We start from the raw sequence: 20,679 nt of genomic DNA, 5'->3' as shown, positions 1-20,679 counted from the left end.
ATGAAATGGCTTTTTTGCCTGATGTAGTCTTCTCTTTCCTTTGACACATGTTCTTAATAAAATATGTCCTGGCATTCAGAGAAAGTGGCATTGGGAGAAAGTGTCATTTCAGCAACCGCAAGGTGCTGTGGCTTAGCTGCTCAAAGCGCCTGTCTTGTAAATAGGAGATCCTGGGTTCAAATCCCAGCAGTCTCTTTCTAAAAAAGTCTTTATAAATGATAAAATATAGTTGTTTGAAATCAGTTACAAAATATGTCCTTACTTTTAGATAAAGTGTGGTTTCAGTAAGTTCAAGGTGCTGTGGCTTAGCTGGTCAAAGCGCCTGTCTCGTAAATAGGAGATCCTGGGTTCAAATCCCAGCAGCACCTTTGAATTAAATGGCTTTTTGACTGATGTAGTTTTGTTTATCCTATTATCTCAAGTTGTCATTACAGTATGTACTGGCATTTAGAGGAAGTGTAATTGCTGTAAATTCAAGGTGCTGTGGCTTAGCAGGTCAAAGAGCCTGTCTAGAAGACATGTGGTCCTGTGCTCAAAACCCATTAGTACCTTTCTAAAAATGTCTTTATAAATGATACAACTTAGTTGCTTAAATTGTTTGACATTTGAAATCAGTTTCAAAATATTTCCTGACGTTTAGCTAAAGTGTAACTGCAGCAGCGTCAAGGTGCTGTGGCTTAGTTGGTCAAAGTGCCTGTCTAGTAAACAGGAGATCCTGGGTTCAAATCCCAGCAGCACCTTTGAATGAAATGGCTTTTTGCCTGATGTAGTCTTGTCTTTCCTTTGACACATGTTCTTAATAAAATATGTCCTGGCATTCAGAGAAAGTGGCATTGGGAGAAAGTGTCATTTCAGCAACCGCAAGGTGCTGTGGCTTAGCTGGTCAAAGCGCCTGTCTTGTAAATAGGAGATCCTGGGTTCAAAACCCATTAGTACCTTTCTAAAAATGTCTTTATAAATGATACAACTTAGTTGCTTAAATTGTTTGACATTTGAAATCAGTTTCAAAATATTTCCTGACGTTTAGCTAAAGTGTAACTGCAGCAACGTCAAGGTGCTGTGGCTTAGTTGGTCAAAGTGCCTGTCTAGTAAACAGGAGATCCTGGGTTCAAATCCCAGCAGCACCTTTGAATGAAATGGCTTTTTGCCTGATGTAGTCATGTCTTTCCTTTGACACATGTTCTTAATAAAATATGTCCTGGCATTCAGAGAAAGTGGCATTGGGAGAAAGTGTCATTTCAGCAACCGCAAGGTGCTGTGGCTTAGCTGGTCAAAGCGCCTGTCTTGTAAATAGGAGATCCTGGGTTCAAAACCCATTAGTACCTTTCTAAAAATGTCTTTATAAATGATACAACTTAGTTGCTTAAATTGTTTGACATTTGAAATCAGTTTCAAAATATTTCCTGATGTTTAGCTAAAGTGTAACTGCAGCAACGTCAAGGTGCTGTGGCTTAGTTGGTCAAAGTGCCTGTCTAGTAAACAGGAGATCCTGGGTTCAAATCCCAGCAGCACCTTTGAATGAAATGGCTTTTTTGCCTGATGTAGTCTTCTCTTTCCTTTGACACATGTTCTTAATAAAATATGTCCTGGCATTCAGAGAAAGTGGCATTGGGAGAAAGTGTCATTTCAGCAACCGCAAGGTGCTGTGGCTTAGCTGGTCAAAGCGCCTGTCTTGTAAATAGGAGATCCTGGGTTCAAATCCCAGCAGTGCCTTTCTAAAATAGTCTTAATAAATGATAAAATATAGTTGTTTGAAATCAGTTACAAAATATGTCCTCACTTTTAGACAAAGTGTGGTTTCAGTAAGTTCAAGGTGCTGTGGCTTAGCTGGTCAAAGCGCCTGTCTCGTAAATAGGAGATCCTGGGTTCAAATCCCAGCAGCACCTTTGAATGAAATGGCTTTTTTGCCTGATGTAGTCTTGTCTTTCCTTTGACACATGTTCTTAATAAAATATGTCCTGGCATTCAGAGAAAGTGGCATTGGGAGAAAGTGTCATTTCAGCAACCGCAAGGTTCTGTGGCTTAGCTGGTCAAAGCGCCTGTCTTGTAAATAGGAGATCCTGGGTTCAAAACCCATTAGTACATTTCTAAAAATGTCTTTATAAATGATACAACTTAGTTGCTTAAATTGTTTGACATTTGAAATCAGTTTCAAAATATTTCCTGACGTTTAGCTAAAGTGTAATTGCAGCAACGTCAAGGTGCTGTGGCTTAGTTGGTCAAAGTGCCTGTCTAGTAAACAGGACATCCTGGGTTCAAATCCTAGCAGCACCTTTGAATGAAATGGCTTTTTGCCTGATGTAGTCTTGTCTTTCCTTTGACACATGTTCTTAATAAAATATGTCCTGGCATTCAGAGAAAGTGGCATTGGGAGAAAGTGTCATTTCAGCAACCGCAAGGTGCTGTGGCTTAGCTGGTCAAAGTGCCTGTCTTGTAAATAGGAGATCATGGGTTCGAATCCCAGCATTACCTTTCTAAAAAAGTCTTTATAAATGATAAAATATAGTTGTTTGAAATCAGTTACAAAATATGTCCTTACTTTTAAATAAAGTGTGGTTTCAGTAAGTTCGAGGTGCTGTGGCTTAGCTGGTCAAAGCGCCTGTCTCGTAAATAAGAGATCCTGGGTTCAAATCCCAGCAGCACCTTTGAATTAAATGGCTTTTTGACTTATGTAGTTTTGTTTATCCTATTATCTCAAGTTGTCATTACAGTATGTACTGGCATTTAGAGGAAGTGTAATTGCTGTAATTTCAAGGTGCTGTGGCTTAGCAGGTCAAAGAGCCTGTCTAGAAGACATGTGGTCCTGTGCTCAAAACCCATTAGTACCTTTCTAAAAATGTCTTTATAAATGATACAATTTAGTTGCTTAAATTGTTTGACATTTGAAATCAGTTTCAAAATATTTCCTGACGTTTAGCTAAAGTGTAATTGCAGCAACGTCAAGGTGCTGTGGCTTAGTTGGTCAAAGTGCCTGTCTAGTAAACAGGAGATCCTGGGTTCAAATCCCAGGAGCACCTTTGAATGAAATGGCTTTTTTGCCTGATGTAGTCTTGTCTTTCCTTTGACACATGTTCTTAATAAAATATGTCCTGGCATTCAGAGAAAGTGGCATTGGGAGAAAGTGTCATTTCTGCAACTGCAAGGTGCTGTGGCTTAGCTGGTCAAAGCGACTGTCTTGTAAATAGGAGATCCTGGGTTCAAAACCCATTAGTACCTTTCTAAAAATGTCTTTATAAATGATACAACTTAGTTGCTTAAATTGTTTGACATTTGAAATCAGTTTCAAAATATTTCCTGATGTTTAGCTAAAGTGTAACTGCAGCAACGTCAAGGTGCTGTGGCTTAGTTGGTCAAAGTGCCTGTCTAGTAAACAGGAGATCCTGGGTTCAAATCCCAGCAGCACCTTTGAATGAAATGGCTTTTTGCCTGATGTATTCTTGTCTTTCCTTTGACACATGTTCTTAATAAAATATGTCCTGGCATTCAGAGAAAGTGGCATTGGGAGAAAGTGTCATTTCAGCAACCGCAAGGTGCTGTGGCTTAGCTGGTCAAAGTGCCTGTCTTGTAAATAGGAGATCATGGGTTCAAATCCCAGCAGTACCTTTCAAAAAAAGTCTTTATAAATGATAAAATATAGTTGTTTGAAATCAGTTACAAAATATGTCCTTACTTTTAGATAAAGTGTGGTTTCAGTAAGTTCGAGGTGCTGTGGCTTAGCTGGTCAAAGCGCCTGTCTTGTAAATAGGAGATCCTGGGTTCAAATTCCAGCAGCACCTTTGAATTAAATGGCTTTTTGACTGATGTAGTTTTGTTTATCCTATTATCTCAAGTTGTCATTACAGTATGTACTGGCATTTAGAGGAAGTGTAATTGCTGTAATTTCAAGGTGCTGTGGCTTAGCAGGTCAAAGAGCCTGTCTAGAAGACATGTGGTCCTGTGCTCAAAACCCATTAGTACCTTTCTAAAAATGTCTTTATAAATGATACAATTTAGTTGCTTAAATTGTTTGACATTTGAAATCAGTTTCAAAATATTTCCTGACGTTTAGCTAAAGTGTAATTGCAGCAACGTCAAGGTGCTGTGGCTTAGTTGGTCAAAGTGCCTGTCTAGTAAACAGGAGATCCTGGGTTCAAATCCCAGTAGCACCTTTGAATGAAATGGCTTTTTGCCTGATGTAGTCTTGTCTTTCCTTTGACACATGTTCTTAATAAAATATGTCCTGGCATTCAGAGAAAGTGGCATTGGGAGAAAGTGTCATTTCAGCAACAGCAAGGTGCTGTGGCTTAGCTGGTCAAAGCGCCTGTCTTGTAAATAGGAGATCCTGGGTTCAAATCCCAGCAGCACCTTTGTAGGAAATGGCTTTCTGCATGATTTGGTCTTGTTTTTCCTGTTGACACAAGTTTTTAATACAACATGTCTTGGCATTTAGAGAAAGTGTAATTGCATCAAATTTGAGGTGCTGTGGCTTAGCTTCTCAAAGTGCCTGTCTAGTAAACAGGAGATCCTGTGTTCAAATCCCAGCAGCACCTTTGTAGGAAATGGCTTTCTGCCTGATTTGGTCTTGTTTTTCCTATTGACACAAGTTCTTAATACAATATGTCATGGCCTTTAGAGGAAGTGTAATTGTGCTATTTTCAAGGTGCTGTTGGTCAAAGCACCTGTCTCTTAAATAGAAGATCCTGGGTTCAAAACCCAGCAGTACCATTTAAAGAACAGCTTACTAATTAATACATTTTTGTTGTTTATTTGAAATCAGTTTCAGAATATGTCCTGAATTTTAGAGAAAGTATAATTTCAGCAACTACAAGGTGCTGTGGCTTAGTTGGTCAAAGAGCTTGTCTCCTAAATAGAAGATCCTGGGTTCAAATCCCAGCAGCACCTTTGAATGAAATGGCTTTTTTGCCTGATGTAGTCTTCTCTTTCCTTTGACACATGTTCTTAATAAAATATGTCCTGGCATTCAGAGAAAGTGGCATTGGGAGAAAGTGTCATTTCAGCAACCGCAAGGTGCTGTGGCTTAGCTGGTCAAAGCGCCTGTCTTGTAAATAGGAGATCCTGGGTTCAAAACCCATTAGTACCTTTCTAAAAATGTCTTTATAAATGATACAACTTAGTTGCTTAAATTGTTTGACATTTGAAATCAGTTTCAAAATATTTCCTGACGTTTAGCTAAAGTGTAACTGCAGCAACGTCAAGGTGCTGTGGCTTAGTTGGTCAAAGTGCCTGTCTAGTAAACAGGACATCCTGGGTTCAAATCCTAGCAGCACCTTTGAATGAAATGGCTTTTTGCCTGATGTAGTCTTGTCTTTCCTTTGACACATGTTCTTAATAAAATATGTCCTGGCATTCAGAGAAAGTGGCATTGGGAGAAAGTGTCATTTCAGCAACCGCAAGGTGCTGTGGCTTAGCTGGTCAACGTGCCTGTCTTGTAAATAGGAGATCATGGGTTCGAATCCCAGCAGTACCTTTCTAAAAAAGTCTTTATAAATGATAAAATATAGTTGTTTGAAATCAGTTACAAAATATGTCCTTACTTTTAGATAAAGTGTGGTTTCAGTAAGTTCGAGGTGCTGTGGCTTAGCTGGTCAAAGCGCCTGTCTCGTAAATAGGAGATCCTGGGTTCAAATCCCAGCAGCACCTTTGAATTAAATGGCTTTTTGACTGATGTAGTTTTGTTTATCCTATTATCTCAAGTTGTCATTACAGTATGTACTGGCATTTAGAGGAAGTGTAATTGCTGTAATTTCAAGGTGCTGTGGCTTAGCAGGTCAAAGAGCCTGTCTAGAAGACATGTGGTCCTGTGCTCAAAACCCATTAGTACCTTTCTAAAAATGTCTTTATAAATGATACAATTTAGTTGCTTAAATTGTTTGACATTTGAAATCAGTTTCAAAATATTTCCTGACGTTTAGCTAAAGTGTATTTGCAGCAACGTCAAGGTGCTGTGGCTTAGTTGGTCAAAGTGCCTGTCTAGTAAACAGTAGATCCTGGGTTCAAATCCCAGCAGCACCTTTGAATGAAATGGCTTTTTTGCCTGATGTAGTCTTCTCTTTCCTTTGACACATGTTCTTAATAAAATATGTCCTGGCATTCAGAGAAAGTGGCATTGGGAGAAAGTGTCATTTCAGCAACCGCAAGGTGCTGTGGCTTAGCTGGTTAAAGCGCCTGTCTTGTAAATAGGAGATCCTGGGCTCAAAACCCATTAGTACCTTTCTAAAAATGTCTTTATAAATGATACAACTTAGTTGCTTAAATTGTTTGACATTTGAAATCAGTTTCAAAATATTTCCTGACGTTTAGCTAAAGTGTAACTGCAGCAACGTCAAGGTGCTGTGGCTTAGTTGGTCAAAGTGCCTGTCTAGTAAACAGGAGATCCTGGGTTCAAAGCCCAGCAGCACCTTTGAATGAAATGGCTTTTTGCCTGATGTAGTCTTGTCTTTCCTTTGACACATGTTCTTAATAAAATATGTCCTGGCATTCAGAGAAAGTGGCATTGGGAGAAAGTGTCATTTCAGCAACCGCAAGGTGCTGTGGCTTAGCTGGTCAAAGTGCCTGTCTTGTAAATAGGAGATCATGGGTTCAAATCCCAGCAGTACCTTTCTAAAGAAGTATTTATAAATGATAAAATATAGTTGTTTGAAATCAGTTACAAAATATGTCCTTACTTTTAGATAAAGTGTGGTTTCAGTAAGTTCGAGGTGCTTTGGCTTAGCTGGTCAAAGCGCCTGTCTCGTAAATAGGAGATCCTGGGTTCAAATCCCAGCAGCACCTTTGAATTAAATGGCTTTTTGACTGATGTAGTTTTGTTTATCCTATTATCTCAAGTTGTCATTACAGTATGTACTGGCATTTAGAGGAAGTGTAATTGCTGTAATTTCAAGGTGCTGTGGCTTAGCAGGTCAAAGAGCCTGTCTAGAAGACATGTGGTCCTGTGCTCAAAACCCATTAGTACCTTTCTAAAAATGTCTTTATAAATGATACAATTTAGTTGCTTAAATTGTTTGACATTTGAAATCAGTTTCAAAATATTTCCTGACGTTTAGCTAAAGTGTAATTGCAGCAACGTCAAGGTGCTGTGGCTTAGTTGGTCAAAGTGCCTGTCTAGTAAACAGGAGATCCTGGATTCAAATCCCAGTAGCACCTTTGAATGAAATGGCTTTTTGCCTGATGTAGTCTTGTCTTTCCTTTGACACATGTTCTTAATAAAATATGTCCTGGCATTCAGAGAAAGTGGCATTGGGAGAAAGTGTCATTTCAGCAACTGCAAGGTGCTGTGGCTTAGCTGGTCAAAGCGCCTGTCTTGTAAATAGGAGATCCTGGGTTCAAATCCCAGCAGCACCTTTGTAGGAAATGGCTTTCTGCATGATTTGGTCTTGTTTTTCCTGTTGACACAAGTTTTTAATACAACATGTCTTGGCATTTAGAGAAAGTGTAATTGCATCAAATTTGAGGTGCTGTGGCTTAGTTGGTCAAAGTGCCTGTCTAGTAAACAGGAGATCCTGGGTTCAAATCCCAGCAGCACCTTTGTAGGAAATGGCTTTCTGCCTGATTTGGTCTTGTTTTTCCTATTGACACAAGTTCTTAATACAATATGTCATGGCCTTTAGAGGAAGTGTAATTGTGCTGTTTTCAAGGTGCTGTTGGTCAAAGCACCTGTCTGTTAAATAGAAGATCCTGGGTTCAAATCCCAGCAGTACCTTTCTAAAAAAGTCTTTATAAATGATAAAATATAGTTGTTTGAAATCAGTTACAAAATATGTCCTCACTTTTAGATAAAGTGTGGTTTCAGTAAGTTCAAGGTGCTGTGGCTTAGCTGGTCAAAGCGCCTGTCTCGTAAATAAGAGATCCTGGGTTCAAATCCCAGCAGCACCTTTGAATGAAATGGCTTTTTTGCCTGATGTAGTCTTGTCTTTCCTTTGACACATGTTCTTAATAAAATATGTCCTGGCATTCAGAGAAAGTGGCATTGGGAGAAAGTGTCATTTCAGCAACCGCAAGGTGCTGTGGCTTAGCTGGTCAAAGCGCCTGTCTTGTAAATAGGAGATCCTGGGTTCAAATCCCAGCAGCACCTTTGTAGGAAATGGCTTTCTGCATGATTTGGTCTTGTTTTTCCTGTTGACACAAGTTTTTAATACAACATGTCTTGGCATTTAGAGAAAGTGTAATTGCATCAAATTTGAGGTGCTGAGGCTTAGCTGGTCAAAGTGCCTGTCTAGTAAACAGGAGATCCAGGGTTCAAATCCCAGCAGCACCTTTGTAGGAAATGGCTTTCTGCCTGATTTGGTCTTGTTTTTCCTATTGACACAAGTTCTTAATACAATATGTCATGGCCTTTAGAGGAAGTGTAATTGTGCTATTTTCAAGGTGCTGTTGGTCAAAGCACCTGTCTCTTAAATAGAAGATCCTGGGTTCAAAACCCAGCAGTACCATTTAAAGAACAGCTTACTAATTAATACATTTTTGTTGTTTATTTGAAATCAGTTTCAGAATATGTCCTGAATTTTAGAGAAAGTATAATTTCAGCAACTACAAGGTGCTGTGGCTTAGTTGGTCAAAGAGCTTGTCTCCTAAATAGAAGATCCTGGGTTCAAATCCCAGCAGCACCTTTGAATGAAATGGCTTTTTTGCCTGATGTAGTCTTCTCTTTCCTTTGACACATGTTCTTAATAAAATATGTCCTGGCATTCAGAGAAAGTGGCATTGGGAGAAAGTGTCATTTCACCAACTGCAAGGTGCTGTGGCTTAGCTGGTCAAAGCGCCTGTCTTGTAAATAGGAGATCATGGGTTCAAATCCCAGCAGTACCTTTCTAAAGAAGTCTTTATAAATGATAAAATATAGTTGTTTGAAATCAGTTACAAAATATGTCCTTACTTTTAGATAAAGTTTGGTTTCAGTAAGTTCGAGGTGCTGTGGCTTAGCTGGTCAAAGCGCCTGTCTCGTAAATAGGAGATCCTGGGTTCAAATCCCAGCAGCACCTTTGAATTAAATGGCTTTTTGACTGATGTAGTTTTGTTTATCCTATTATCTCAAGTTGTCATTACAGTATGTACTGGCATTTAGAGGAAGTGTAATTGCTGTAATTTCAAGGTGCTGTGGCTTAGCAGGTAAAAGAGCCTGTCTAGAAGACATGTGGTCCTGTGCTCAAAACCCATTAGTACCTTTCTAAAAATGTCTTTATAAATGATACAACTTAGTTGCTTAAATTGTTTGACATTTGAAATCAGTTTCAAAATTTTTCCTGACGTTTAGCTAAAGTGTAATTGCAGCAACGTCAAGGTGCTGTGGCTTAGTTGGTCAAAGTGCCTGTCTAGTAAACAGGAGATCCTGGGTTCAAATCCTAGCAGCACCTTTGAATGAAATGGCTTTTTCCCTGATGTAGTCTTGTCTTTCCTTTGACACATGTTCTTAATAAAATATGTCCTGGCATTCAGAGAAACCGCAAGGTGCTGTGGCTTAGCTGGTCAATGCGCCTGTCTTGTAAATAGGAGAGCCTGGGTTCAAATCCCAGCAGTACCTTTCTTAAAACGTCTTTACAAATGATAAAATATAGTTGTTTGAAATCAGTTACAAAATATGTCCTTATTTTTAGATGAAGTGTATTTGCAGAAACTTGAAGGAGCTGTGGCTTAGTTTGTCAAAGTGCGTGTCTAATAAACAGCAGATCATGGGTTCAAATCCCAGCTGTACCATTTAAAGAACAGCATATTAATAACACATTTTTGTTGTTTATTTGAAATCAGTTACAAAATATGTCCTTATTTTTAGATAAAGTGTAATTGCAGCAACTTGAAGGTGCTGTGGCTTAGCTGGTCAAAGTGCCTGTTTAGTAAACAGGAGATCCTGGGTTCAAATCCCAGCAGGACCTTTGAGTGAAATAGCTATTGTGCTGATGTAGTTTTGTTTATCCAATATTCTCAAGTTGTTATTACAATATGTCCTTATTTTTAGATAAAGTGTATTTGCAACAACTTGAAGGTGCTGTGGCTTAGCTGGTCAAAGTGCCTGTCTAGTAAACAGGAGATCCTGGGTTCAAATCCCAGCAGCACCTTTGAATGAAATGGCTTTCTCCCTGATTCGGTCTTGTTTTTCCTATTGACACAAATTCTTAATAGAATATGTCTTGGCTTTTAGAGAAAGTGTAATTGCATCAAGTTCAAGGTGCTGTGGCTTAGCTGGTCAAAGTGCGTGTCTAGTAAACAGGAGATCCTGGGTTCAAATCCCAGCAGCACCATTTAAAGAACAGCTTACTAATTAATACATTTTTGTTGTTTATTTGAAATCAGTAACAAAATATGTCCTTATTTTTAGATAAAGTGTGATTGCAGTAACTTCAAGGTGCTGTGGCTTAGCTGGTCAAAGTGCCTGTCTTGTAAACAGGAGATCCTGGGTTCAAATCCCAGCAGCACCTTTGAGTGAAATAGCTATTGTACAGATGTAGTTTTGTTTATCCTATATTCTCAAGTTGTTATTACAATATGTCCTGGCATTTAGAGAAAGTGTAATTGCATCAAATTTGAGGTGCTGTGGCTTAGCTAGTGTCGAGGAAAATTATTGATTTTGGTGCTTAATGCAGTTAATTTTACGCATGTGTAAAAGGGTAGGTTTGATACTCTTGTTTTGAACCGGACAGACAGGGGTTAGAATGCAGATCACTAAATGGGGCCGCTTGCAGCCCGGCCAGAACACAGAAACATAAATTAACATTCTTGCAGGCAGTTGGGGAGAACTGCTGGAGGCCAGCATCTGCGATGGTGTAAAACTAATGCAAAATAGAAGATTGAAACCCCGTAACATTTAACTTCTAAGTATTAATACCATGTTTACTGAAGATTGTATTATCTCATTTAAAAACTATTAAAGGATGAATGTATTTGAAAACTGTATTATCTGTGACGATATTAGAAGCAAATGGAAATTGTTTGAATGAAAATGGTTTTTTTTACTATTAGAAAATGGCTCAGTAATTATACTTTATTTTGTCCTGTGGATTTTATGTATTATTTTGGCAGAACTTAATCTTTTGGGGGGCTGAGTGTCCAAAAGCAAAAAAAGGGGTTTGCAAAGATAACATTTCTTGAAAATTACCAGATGCAAGTCTCTTCGAGAACGTTAGGAGAGATAATGGAAGAGACGTCAGATTTATGGGTGTCTGCGAAATCTTATCTTAAGACTCTCGGCGCCGGGGACATTCGTACCTGGTATTGTCCAAGATTAACTGGTCCGCCTTTGTCTCTCGATAGAAACCAGACGCCTTTGGAACTTCGTTGTAAATTGGGAGACTTCTCAAGTTTCCTGTAGTCCCTACGGGAGTTTCTAATTGGTTAAAGAGCGAACGCCTTAGTTGAATATATTAAATTGAAGAAACACCCACTCGGTATAAAACTTCATGTAAACGTTAAAAAATTCAGAATGCTACCACTGTTCTGCTTTTGAGCATAAAGCTTTCTCCAAAGACGCGTCTTTGCCCCCAACCCCCTTGTTTTCTTTGTGTTTCTTTTTCTATTTTTCCTGTTACAGGTAATGAATATATATCTCTGTACCTCTGCAGCTTTGTTAATTGATTCATGCGTTGTTTTGTGTGGAATTAAACTCTGTGATCTGTGACGGCAACGCACAGTGTCGTGGTTTCACTTTCTCCAGCCGCAGCCCGCCTGTCAGAGATACCGGGACTCTAAGGGAGAAGGAGCCAAACCTTTTGTCCAAAGTTAATGTTAAACCATATTTCTTCCTTAATACTAGTCAAAGTGCCTGTCTAGTAAACAGGAGATCCTGGGTTCAAATCCCAGCAGCACCTTTGTAGGAAATGGCTTTCTGCCTGATTTGGTCTTGTTTTTCCTGTTGACACAAGTTCTTAATACAATATGTCTTGGCATTTAGAGAAAGTGTGATTGCAGTAACTTCAAGGTGCTGTGGCTTAGCTGGTAAAAGTGCATGTCTAGTAAACAGGAGATCCTGGGTTCAAATCCCAGCTGTACCATTTAAAGAACAGCTTATTAATAATACATTTTTGTTGTTTATTTGAAATCAGTTACAAAATATGTCCTTATTTTTAGATAAAGTGTAATTGCAGCAACTTGAAGGTGCTGTGGCTTAGCTGGTCAAAGTGCCTGTCTAGTAAACAGGAGATCCTGGGTTCAAATCCCAGCAGCACCTTTGAGTGAAATAGCTATTGTACTGATGTAATTTTGTTTATCCTATATTCTCAAGTTGTTATTACAATATGTCCTGGCATTTAGATAAAGTGTATTTGCAGCAACTTGAAGGTGCTGTGGCTTAGCTGGTCAAAGTGCCTGTCTAGTAAACAGGAGATCCTGGGTTCAAATCCCAGCAGCACCTTTGTAGGAAATGGCTTTCTGCCTGATTTGGTCTTGTTTTTCCTATTGACACAAGTTCTTAATACAATATGTCATGGCCTTTAGAGGAAGTGTAATTGTGCTATTTTCAAGGTGCTGTTGGTCAAAGCACCTGTCTCTTAAATAGAAGATCCTGGGTTCAAAACCCAGCAGTACCATTTAAGGAACAGCTTACTAATTAATACATTTTTGTTGTTTATTTGAAATCAGTTACAAAATATGTCCTTATTTTTAGATAAAGTGTGATTGCAGTAACTTCAAGGTGCTGTGGCTTAGCTGGTCAAAGTGCCTGTCTTGTAAATAGGAGATCCTGGGTTCAAATCCCAGCAGTACTATTTAAAGAACAGCTTACTAATTAATACAATTTTGTTGTTTGAAATCAGTTTCAGAATATGTCCTGAATTTTAGAGAAAGTATAATTTCAGCAACTACAAGGTGCTGTGGCTTGGTTGGTCAAAGAGCTTGTCTCCTAAATAGAAGATCTTGGGTTCAAATCCCAGCAGTACCATTTAAAGAACAGCTTATTAATTAATACATTTTTGTAGTTTATTTGAAATTAGTTACAAAATATGTCCTTATTTTTAGATAAAGTGTATTTGCAGCGACTTGAAGGTGCTGTGGCTTAGTTTGTCAAAGTGCCTGTCTAGTAAACAGGAGATCCTGGGTTCAAATCCCAGCAGCATCTTTAAATGAAATGGCTGTTTGCCTGATGTATTCTTGTCTTTCCTTTGACACATGTTCTTAATAAAATATGTCCTGGCATTCAGAGAAAGTGGCATTGGGAGAAAGTGTCATTTCAGCTACTGCAAGGTGCTGTGGCTTAGCTGGTCAAAGCGCCTGTCTTGTAAATAGGAGATCCTGGGTTCAAATCCCAGCAGTACCTTTCTAAAAAAAAGTCTTTATAAATGATAAAATATAGTTGTTTGAAATCAGTTTCAAAATATTTCCTGACATTTAGTTAAAGTGTAATTGCAGCAACGTCAAGGTGCTGTGGCTTAGTTGGTCAAAGTGCCTGTCTAGTGAACAGGAGATCCTGGGTTTAAATCCCAGCAGCACCTTTGAGTGAAATTGCTTATGGGTTTGTAACTGATAAATTTTTGATATTTGAAAACAGTTTCAAAATATGTCCTGATTTTATTTATATTTATGTATATATATATATATATATATATATATATATATAGCTAATGTGAAAAGCCTAATAAATTTATTGAGCACCAGAAAGTGTTGATTCGGAGTGAATAAATATAAATGCAGATATTTTCGTCATTTTTATTGTTTTTTTAAATTTCAAAAACAAGATTTTCTCCCTCGTTGTTTCTAGATCTTGAAATTTTAATCAAACTCACGTTCGCAGTCGTAAGGCGACAAAATGCTTGGATACTCTTGTAAGGCGCTACGTGCTGAATACCAAGGCACTATTGAAACATAATACCTTTCTCAAATCCCTTTTTAAAAAAAGTTTCCCCTTTTCCTCAACCACAATATGCTGCAATCTACTTACTTTTACAAGTTTTCCCATCCGGTCTGAGTGTGAAGCCTTTCCTGCATCGACACACACACGAGTCTCCGGCGCTCACAAACTCCTGTTCACAGCCATGGCTGCCGTCAGCACAGGGATCCACCTCTGCGTGAAAGAGAGAGACAAAGTGTGTGTAGGTTGGTCAGCAGTTATGAAAAGTTTCTTCTCTTCATCAGCAATATCTCTTCTCAAGATTTGTCGGCTAGAGGGGAAAGAGCAAGAGCGTACATTTTTGAATAATGACATCCTAGAGTTTTCTTGTGCAATTGATTTTGGATAAATGAAGACATATAACATAGTCAAATATCAGAACCCTGTGAGTTCTAAGAAAGTGTTTCTACGAGAAATTAAAAGAATTCAGAAAAAAAGTCATCAAATAAACAGGTGTCGTCTCAGCTACCTAAAGTTTAGGTGATCATCATCTGTTTGTTCTGAATGTATTCTGAAGTGAGTGTCTTAATAAAGCTTTCACATCATGCATAGGCAGCATCACTTTGCCTTAATATGTTGATTTTGAAAAAAGCATATATTTTCATATTTATTCCTCTCAACCCTTTCATAAGGAGAAGACCTTATCATTCAGCGTCAGCTTTTTAAGATTTGAACCTGATAAAAAAAATAACTAATGTCCTTTCATTTAGAGAAAGTGTCATTTCCACAACTTCCAGGTGCTGTGGCTTAGTTGGTCTAAGCGCCTGACTTGTAAACAGGAGGTCCTGGGTTTTAATCCCAGCAGCACCTTTGAATGAAATGTCTTATTTATGTAGTTTTGATTTTCTTATAGTCTCAAGTCGTCATTACAAAATGCACTGGCATTTAGAGGAAGTGTAACGTTATCAATTTTAAGGTGCTGTGGCTTAATTGGTAAAAGTGCCTGTCTCGTAAATAGGATATCCTGGGTTCATATCCCAGAAGTCCCTTTCTAAAAAAGTTTTTATAATTGAGACATTTTTGTTGTTTAAATTTTTTGATATTTGAAATCAGTTTCAATATATGTCCTGACTTTTAGAGAAAGTGTAATTTCATCAATTTCACGGTGCTGTGGATTAGTTTGTCAAAGCGCCTGTCTACTAAATATCAAATCATGGGTTCAAATCCCAGCAGTGCCTTTTAAAGAACAGCTTAATAATTAATACATTTTTGTTGTTTATTTGAAATCTGTTTCAAAATATGTCCTGACTTTTAGAGAAAGTGTCACTTCACCAACTTCTAGGTGCTGTGGCTTAGTTGGTCAAAGCATCTGTCTTGTAAACAGGAGATCCTGGGTTCAAATCCCAGCTGCACCTTTGGATGAACTGTCTTATTTATGTAGTTTTGTTTTTCCTATAGTCTCCAGTCTTCATTACAATATGCACTGGCATTTAGAGGAAGTGTAACGTTATCAATTTCAAGGTGCTGTGGCTTCGCTGGTCAAAGTGCCTGTCTAATAAAGACAAGATTCTGGGTTCAGATCACAGCAGCACCTTTGAATGAAATGGCTTTTTGACTGATGTAGTTTTGTTTATCCTATTTTCTCAAGTTGTCATTACAATATGTACTGGCATTTAGGGGAAGTGTAATTGCAGCAATTTCAAGGTGTTGTGGCTTAGCTGCTCAAAGTCCCTGTCTTGTAAATAAGAGATACTGGGTACAAATCCCAGCTGGATCTTTCCAAAAAAGTATTTATAATTTAGATATTTTTGTTGTTTAAATTGTTTGATATTTGTAATCAGTTTCAAAATATGTCCTTATTTTTAGATAAAGTGTAATTTCTGAAACTACAAGGTGCTGTGGCTTAGCTGGTCAAAGTGCCTGTCTAGTAAACAGGAGATCCTGGGTTCAAATCCCAGCAGCACCTTTGAAAAAATGGCTTTGTAACTCGTACATTTTTGTTGTTTATTTGAAATCCGTTTCAAAATATGTCCTGACTTTTAGAGATAGTGTAATTTCTGCAACTACAAGGTGCTGTGGCTTAGCTGGTCAAAGTGTCTGTCTAGCAAACAAGAGAAGGCGCTACATGCTGAATACCAAGGCACTATTGAAACATAATACCTTTCTCAAATCCCTTTTTAAAAAAAGTTTCCCCTTTTCCTCAACCACAATATGCTGCAATCTACTTACTTTTACAAGTTTTCCCATCCGGTCTGAGTGTGAAGCCTTTCCTGCATCGACACACACACGAGTCTCCGGCGCTCACAAACTCCTGTTCACAGCCATGGCTGCCGTCAGCACAGGGATCCACCTCTGCGTGAAAGAGAGAGACAAAGTGTGTGTAGGTTGGTCAGCAGTTTTGAAAAGTTTCTTCTCTTCATCAGCAATATCTCTTCTCAAGATTTGTCGGCTAGAGGGGAAAGAGCAAGAGCGTACATTTTTGAATAATGACATCCTAGAGTTTTCTTGTGCAATTGATTTTGGATAAATGAAGACATATAACATAGTCAAATATCAGAACCCTGTGAGTTCTAAGAAAGTGTTTCTATGAGAAATTAAAAGAATTCAGAAAAAAAGTCATTAACTAAACAGGTGTCGTCTCAGCTACCTAAAGTTTAGGTGATAATCATCTGTTTGTTCTGAATGTATTCTGAAGTGAGTGTCTTAATAAAGCTTTCACATCATGCATAGGCAGCATCACTTTGCCTTAATATGTTGATTTTGAAAAAAGCATATATTTTCGTATTTATTCCTCTCAACCCTTTCATAACGAGAAGACTTTATCATTCAGGGTTGGCTTTTTAAGATTTGAACCTGATAAAAAAAAAATAACTAATGCATTCTTGGTTAACTGATTAATTGTAAATTAATCGATTAGATTGCATGAATCAAGTGGTTTGGAGAATGAATGTTCAGATTTTTGATTTCGCTTTAAAAAAAATGATTTCCTTCTCTTCCTCTGAAGAAGGTCAACTCGCGGTTCATGCACAGAATTTGGATTTCCAAAAACCTGCCAAGAGTCTGACGGAAAGAGGAAAACTCTCAAAACGTCTGAGCCGAATTGTTTGCAAATAGAAAATCTGTCTTGTGAAAGATGAAAGAATGTTTCTTGGATTGAAAACAACGCGGCCAGATTCCAGTCGAGTCTCTAGGCACGACTGGACCCATCTGGCTGGTGAATGACTGCATGTTTTCCTCTCTCTCTCTTCCATCACTTTTATTCTCTGAATCAGCTCTTTGATGCAAAGATCTCAGAGGAGTCTGAGGAAGGCGTTTGAGATGGCAAAAGACAGATTCTGCTGTTTAATACTCTTTGGTTCCTTCAAGGCCTCACATTGTCTGTGAGGTTTAAAAGAAAAGCTCATTTCAGTATTTACAAGTTGACAACAGGATTTTCTGTCAATTTTGTAACTCTATATCAAAAATACCATTAAATGTGTTTTACTAAGTTGTAAAGAGAAATCCAAAATGCAAGTTATGGACAATTAAAGGTAAAATTGTGTTTAGACGCATACTTTTACAAGTTTTCCCATCCGGTCTGAGTGTGAAGCCTTTGCTGCATCGACACACACACGAGTCTCCGGCGCTCACAAACTCCTGTTCACAGCCATGGCTGCCATCAGCACAGGGATCCACCTCTGTGGGAAAGAGAGAGAGAAAGTGTGTGTAGGTCGGTCAGCTCCTGTGAACAAAACTGCCAGTAGTTTTCAAGAGCTTCAATACTGCAGCTCATTCTCAACATTCATCAGATTATCAAAGACGGCAAGAACATACAGTACAGACCAAAAGTTTGGACACACCTTTCTAATTCAATGGGTTTTCTTTATTTTCATGACTATTTATAAGGCAAGAAATCCCACTTATTAACCTGACAGGGCAGGTTGACCTATGAAGTGAAAACCATTTCAGGTGACGACCTCTTGAAGCTCATCAAGAAAATGCAGAGTGTGTGCAAAGCAGTAATCACAGCAAAAGGTTGCTACTTTGAAGAAACTAGAATATAAGGGGTATTTTCAGTTGTTTTACACTTTTTTGTTTAGTGCATATTTCCACATGTGTTATTCATAGTTTTGATGCCTTCAGTGTGAATCTACAATGTCAATAGTCATGAAAATAAAGGAAACTCATTGAATTAAAAGGTGTGTCCAAACTTTTGGTCTGTACTGTATGTTTGATGCTAATGAGTTCTGTTGTGCTTTTCTGTTTTCTGGGAAAAGAAAAGAATCGGCAAACGTCGGAGACAACTGAATCGTTTGGTCTGCTTCTTAAATTAAGCATTTATTGATAGATAAAAGTCATGAACTACGCAGGTATTTTTCTGCCTTTTACAGATGAAGTAAAATATTTCCATTCATGTTAAAAAAGGCATGAATCGATCATTTGAATTTAACACTGTATGATTTGTTCCACACGTCCTTCCACAGATTCTCACAGTTGTTTGCTGGGATTTTGTCCCGTTCCTCCCGACAGAACCGTCGGGAGCGGTCCACATTTCTGTTCTTTATTTCTCGCATCGTCTCTCCTGATTTTTCCATTCTGCCACTAAAGGAGGTAGTTTTGTTTATGTGTTGCATTAAAGTGCAGATGTTGTGAATCAGCCTATCAGAAGCTTGGAAAGCCGGGACATCATGATCTGGGCTTTGACAAAGTTGTTTAAAGACATAGTAATCTCAGTTTATGTAAAAGAAAGTCATTTATTGGCATATTCTAATAAATTCTCCCTCCAAATATCTTCACATGTAGCAAATAGGAAAAATTTGATAATCCTTACAGACCTAAAACAGGAAAGAAAAGGTCTAATTTAATGCTAAACACTAAGAAATAAAAGGAAACGAGTCTCGTTAAAATGTAGGTAAATTTCTGACTTTATTTCTACATATCACTAGACATATCTTGCAAACACTTTTACCAAACAGAGTAACGAGAGCCTTACTTTGGCAGGTTTTCCCGTCTGACCTGAGTGTGTAGCCGTTTGTGCATTTACACACACAGGAGGTTTCTGTGTTCATAAACTCCTGTTCACACCCATGGCTTCCAGCAGCGCAGTGATCAATCTCTGAGAAGAAGGACAACAACAAAAACAAACCACTTTAAGCATTAAATTTGCCCCAATACAATCGCTATTTATTCAAACTATTAATCATCTAGCTGTGAGCGGGAGTTCACAAATGACTTGAGAATTGATTTGGTCTCTTGACCTCGTTCCAGAAATGAGGGAAAATTCTCGTACGGCTGCAAGTCTTTCCGTCTGCGTTCAGGACGAAGCCTTTCTTACAGCTGCAGATGTAGGATCCCGGTAAGCTGACACAGTTGTGCTCACAGCCGTGGTTTCCCAGGTCACAGTAATCTATTCCTGAGGAGGGAGAGAGAACGCATTATTAATGTCATAACCACACCGCCAGGGCCGCTGCTGCATTTACAACAGGACTAATACAAAATCTACGAGTGAAGCAGACTTTTAAAAAAATAATAAAAAATGGTGTAACTTTCAATCCTCCCTTCAGGGGTGAATTCGGGCTCGGTCAGGTAGATGTGTTTGGATTCAGCCTGGATCCAAGTCTACGTTTCTGATGATTGCAATAACACACATCCTTCAGGAAATCCCCCTCTGCTTTCTTTTTTTGTGTGTGTGTGTTAGCATCCATCAAGAGAGCAAAGGGAAACTTTCCCAGCAGTGGGTGGACAAGACATCAGTAGTAGCAGGGCTGCTGGCTGTGGTTTCAGCAGGAGGGCCACAAAGATCATTTATTTCCAAGAGATGCTTTTGTAGTAACCCACTCAGCATGACTCTTTTTGCCTCGCCTGCCACATATGTTGCACGGCCTTATTTACTCAGATCATTCATGATCATAATTAAAACTTTGTCATATTTTGCGCACGTTGTCTTGCAGGCAAAAACAGTAAGACTTACATCGCACTACAATCCTTGAAAAGTGTTGGTGTCCCTTGAACATGTTACAATGCAAACACAAACGTCAAATGTGATAAGCCGACACAAAGATGATCGTAATTGTGAAGTAGAAGAAAAATGATTCATGTTTCTAATGGTTTTTCATTTTCCTACAAGTAGAAATCTACAAATTATGGCAAGTTTTCAGTTCAACTTTTCTGTTTTAATGTTATTTCATCGTCAAAGACATCTGGAGTGTTGCCTTGATTTTTTCATGCATGTTTGAAAAATCCTTAAATCTCTCAGCTGTGCATAACGCCGGGGTGGACCTAGCCCCGTCTTCAAGACGAAGCTCCTCCTCAGAGCTGCAGCTTCCAAGCTCCCAAGCACAGAACAGCCCCACATCCCTCAATCCCCCACCCAACTCCTTCAGACTAGCCAGCAGCAATTAGCAAACACCTGGTGGAACTGCTCATCTGCTGAGCTCATTATAAAAGCTATTTCTCAGTCCAACGATGGTAAAAACATCGCTAGAGGGTTAATAGAGGTGACGTGATGAATTCCTGGAGGTGGAGTTTCAGAAAGAGCAGGGGGTTTTTAAAGAGACAGAGGCCCAACTATAAGGCTTTAAATTACAATGTTAAATTTCTTTCAAGCCATAATTTTATAACAGCTGTCGGTAACATAGGTACCTGACTCTGCTAGAAAATGATTGTACATAGCTAGAAAACATTCAGTACTGTCCCTTTAAAGTAAAAGTATGAGCAGGATAAAGCGAGGATCGTGTCAAAGTGAGACTTCTTACTGTTGCATGTCTTCAGGTCAATGGTGAGCTCATATCCTGGACGACAGAGACACTCATAGCCATCAGCCAGGTTGACACAGATGTGATCACAGCCGTGGTCCACCGCAGCGCACGTATCCTCAGCTGCAGAGAGACAACATGGCGGCAGGTCGCTAACCGCTTCAGAACAGCTGTACTGGAAATGTTTACCTGTCAGAG

At 38.7% G+C, this 20,679-nt stretch overlaps 1 protein-coding gene and 52 non-coding genes across 54 annotated transcripts in view; 52 read left to right on the top strand and 1 right to left on the bottom strand.

Moving 5' to 3' along the window:
- matn2 (matrilin 2) overlaps positions 1-20,679 on the bottom strand; it is a 43,771-nt gene that overhangs the window by 18,177 nt on the left and 4,915 nt on the right. For both annotated transcript variants that reach the window (XM_023330337.1, XM_023330336.1), the window contains 6 exons: positions 20,482-20,604; positions 19,017-19,139; positions 18,720-18,842; positions 17,302-17,424; positions 15,977-16,099; positions 13,859-13,981 (listed from right to left, as the gene is read on the bottom strand). In XM_023330337.1, the coding sequence (XP_023186105.1) occupies positions 13,859-13,981; positions 15,977-16,099; positions 17,302-17,424; positions 18,720-18,842; positions 19,017-19,139; positions 20,482-20,604 (738 nt within the window). The remainder of the gene's footprint in view (positions 1-13,858; positions 13,982-15,976; positions 16,100-17,301; positions 17,425-18,719; positions 18,843-19,016; positions 19,140-20,481; positions 20,605-20,679) is intronic.
- trnat-ugu lies at positions 122-195 on the top strand. The gene has a single exon. It is a non-coding gene; the product is annotated as a tRNA-Thr (tRNA).
- Positions 295-368, top strand: trnat-cgu. Its single transcript has one exon. It is a non-coding gene; the product is annotated as a tRNA-Thr (tRNA).
- On the top strand, positions 667-740 carry trnat-agu. Its single transcript has one exon. It is a non-coding gene; the product is annotated as a tRNA-Thr (tRNA).
- trnat-ugu lies at positions 865-938 on the top strand. Its single transcript has one exon. It is a non-coding gene; the product is annotated as a tRNA-Thr (tRNA).
- trnat-agu lies at positions 1,054-1,127 on the top strand. Its single transcript has one exon. It is a non-coding gene; the product is annotated as a tRNA-Thr (tRNA).
- trnat-ugu lies at positions 1,252-1,325 on the top strand. Its single transcript has one exon. It is a non-coding gene; the product is annotated as a tRNA-Thr (tRNA).
- trnat-agu lies at positions 1,441-1,514 on the top strand. The gene has a single exon. It is a non-coding gene; the product is annotated as a tRNA-Thr (tRNA).
- Positions 1,640-1,713, top strand: trnat-ugu. Its single transcript has one exon. It is a non-coding gene; the product is annotated as a tRNA-Thr (tRNA).
- trnat-cgu lies at positions 1,813-1,886 on the top strand. The gene has a single exon. It is a non-coding gene; the product is annotated as a tRNA-Thr (tRNA).
- Positions 2,201-2,274, top strand: trnat-agu. The gene has a single exon. It is a non-coding gene; the product is annotated as a tRNA-Thr (tRNA).
- On the top strand, positions 2,399-2,472 carry trnat-ugu. Its single transcript has one exon. It is a non-coding gene; the product is annotated as a tRNA-Thr (tRNA).
- Positions 2,572-2,645, top strand: trnat-cgu. The gene has a single exon. It is a non-coding gene; the product is annotated as a tRNA-Thr (tRNA).
- On the top strand, positions 2,944-3,017 carry trnat-agu. The gene has a single exon. It is a non-coding gene; the product is annotated as a tRNA-Thr (tRNA).
- trnat-agu lies at positions 3,332-3,405 on the top strand. The gene has a single exon. It is a non-coding gene; the product is annotated as a tRNA-Thr (tRNA).
- trnat-ugu lies at positions 3,530-3,603 on the top strand. The gene has a single exon. It is a non-coding gene; the product is annotated as a tRNA-Thr (tRNA).
- On the top strand, positions 3,703-3,776 carry trnat-ugu. Its single transcript has one exon. It is a non-coding gene; the product is annotated as a tRNA-Thr (tRNA).
- On the top strand, positions 4,075-4,148 carry trnat-agu. The gene has a single exon. It is a non-coding gene; the product is annotated as a tRNA-Thr (tRNA).
- trnat-ugu lies at positions 4,273-4,346 on the top strand. Its single transcript has one exon. It is a non-coding gene; the product is annotated as a tRNA-Thr (tRNA).
- Positions 4,808-4,881, top strand: trnar-ccu. Its single transcript has one exon. It is a non-coding gene; the product is annotated as a tRNA-Arg (tRNA).
- trnat-ugu lies at positions 5,007-5,080 on the top strand. Its single transcript has one exon. It is a non-coding gene; the product is annotated as a tRNA-Thr (tRNA).
- trnat-agu lies at positions 5,196-5,269 on the top strand. Its single transcript has one exon. It is a non-coding gene; the product is annotated as a tRNA-Thr (tRNA).
- On the top strand, positions 5,394-5,467 carry trnat-ugu. The gene has a single exon. It is a non-coding gene; the product is annotated as a tRNA-Thr (tRNA).
- Positions 5,567-5,640, top strand: trnat-cgu. Its single transcript has one exon. It is a non-coding gene; the product is annotated as a tRNA-Thr (tRNA).
- trnat-agu lies at positions 5,939-6,012 on the top strand. The gene has a single exon. It is a non-coding gene; the product is annotated as a tRNA-Thr (tRNA).
- Positions 6,327-6,400, top strand: trnat-agu. Its single transcript has one exon. It is a non-coding gene; the product is annotated as a tRNA-Thr (tRNA).
- trnat-ugu lies at positions 6,525-6,598 on the top strand. Its single transcript has one exon. It is a non-coding gene; the product is annotated as a tRNA-Thr (tRNA).
- Positions 6,698-6,771, top strand: trnat-cgu. The gene has a single exon. It is a non-coding gene; the product is annotated as a tRNA-Thr (tRNA).
- On the top strand, positions 7,070-7,143 carry trnat-agu. The gene has a single exon. It is a non-coding gene; the product is annotated as a tRNA-Thr (tRNA).
- On the top strand, positions 7,268-7,341 carry trnat-ugu. The gene has a single exon. It is a non-coding gene; the product is annotated as a tRNA-Thr (tRNA).
- Positions 7,451-7,524, top strand: trnat-agu. The gene has a single exon. It is a non-coding gene; the product is annotated as a tRNA-Thr (tRNA).
- Positions 7,799-7,872, top strand: trnat-cgu. The gene has a single exon. It is a non-coding gene; the product is annotated as a tRNA-Thr (tRNA).
- Positions 7,998-8,071, top strand: trnat-ugu. Its single transcript has one exon. It is a non-coding gene; the product is annotated as a tRNA-Thr (tRNA).
- Positions 8,181-8,254, top strand: trnat-agu. The gene has a single exon. It is a non-coding gene; the product is annotated as a tRNA-Thr (tRNA).
- On the top strand, positions 8,533-8,606 carry trnar-ccu. Its single transcript has one exon. It is a non-coding gene; the product is annotated as a tRNA-Arg (tRNA).
- On the top strand, positions 8,732-8,805 carry trnat-ugu. Its single transcript has one exon. It is a non-coding gene; the product is annotated as a tRNA-Thr (tRNA).
- Positions 8,905-8,978, top strand: trnat-cgu. Its single transcript has one exon. It is a non-coding gene; the product is annotated as a tRNA-Thr (tRNA).
- trnat-agu lies at positions 9,277-9,350 on the top strand. Its single transcript has one exon. It is a non-coding gene; the product is annotated as a tRNA-Thr (tRNA).
- trnat-ugu lies at positions 9,444-9,517 on the top strand. Its single transcript has one exon. It is a non-coding gene; the product is annotated as a tRNA-Thr (tRNA).
- Positions 9,793-9,866, top strand: trnat-agu. The gene has a single exon. It is a non-coding gene; the product is annotated as a tRNA-Thr (tRNA).
- On the top strand, positions 9,976-10,049 carry trnat-agu. Its single transcript has one exon. It is a non-coding gene; the product is annotated as a tRNA-Thr (tRNA).
- trnat-agu lies at positions 10,159-10,232 on the top strand. The gene has a single exon. It is a non-coding gene; the product is annotated as a tRNA-Thr (tRNA).
- trnat-ugu lies at positions 10,336-10,409 on the top strand. The gene has a single exon. It is a non-coding gene; the product is annotated as a tRNA-Thr (tRNA).
- Positions 11,905-11,978, top strand: trnat-agu. Its single transcript has one exon. It is a non-coding gene; the product is annotated as a tRNA-Thr (tRNA).
- Positions 12,081-12,154, top strand: trnat-agu. The gene has a single exon. It is a non-coding gene; the product is annotated as a tRNA-Thr (tRNA).
- trnat-agu lies at positions 12,264-12,337 on the top strand. Its single transcript has one exon. It is a non-coding gene; the product is annotated as a tRNA-Thr (tRNA).
- On the top strand, positions 12,616-12,689 carry trnat-ugu. Its single transcript has one exon. It is a non-coding gene; the product is annotated as a tRNA-Thr (tRNA).
- On the top strand, positions 12,966-13,039 carry trnat-agu. The gene has a single exon. It is a non-coding gene; the product is annotated as a tRNA-Thr (tRNA).
- trnat-ugu lies at positions 13,164-13,237 on the top strand. Its single transcript has one exon. It is a non-coding gene; the product is annotated as a tRNA-Thr (tRNA).
- trnat-agu lies at positions 13,339-13,412 on the top strand. Its single transcript has one exon. It is a non-coding gene; the product is annotated as a tRNA-Thr (tRNA).
- Positions 14,544-14,617, top strand: trnat-ugu. The gene has a single exon. It is a non-coding gene; the product is annotated as a tRNA-Thr (tRNA).
- trnat-ugu lies at positions 15,089-15,162 on the top strand. Its single transcript has one exon. It is a non-coding gene; the product is annotated as a tRNA-Thr (tRNA).
- Positions 15,640-15,713, top strand: trnat-agu. Its single transcript has one exon. It is a non-coding gene; the product is annotated as a tRNA-Thr (tRNA).

This window comes from Xiphophorus maculatus, chromosome 3 (assembly GCF_002775205.1).
Source record: "Xiphophorus maculatus strain JP 163 A chromosome 3, X_maculatus-5.0-male, whole genome shotgun sequence".
Taxonomy (NCBI): domain Eukaryota; kingdom Metazoa; phylum Chordata; class Actinopteri; order Cyprinodontiformes; family Poeciliidae; genus Xiphophorus; species Xiphophorus maculatus.
Note: the sequence above shows the minus strand (reverse complement) of the source record. Positions and strands in the feature narration are given on the sequence as shown.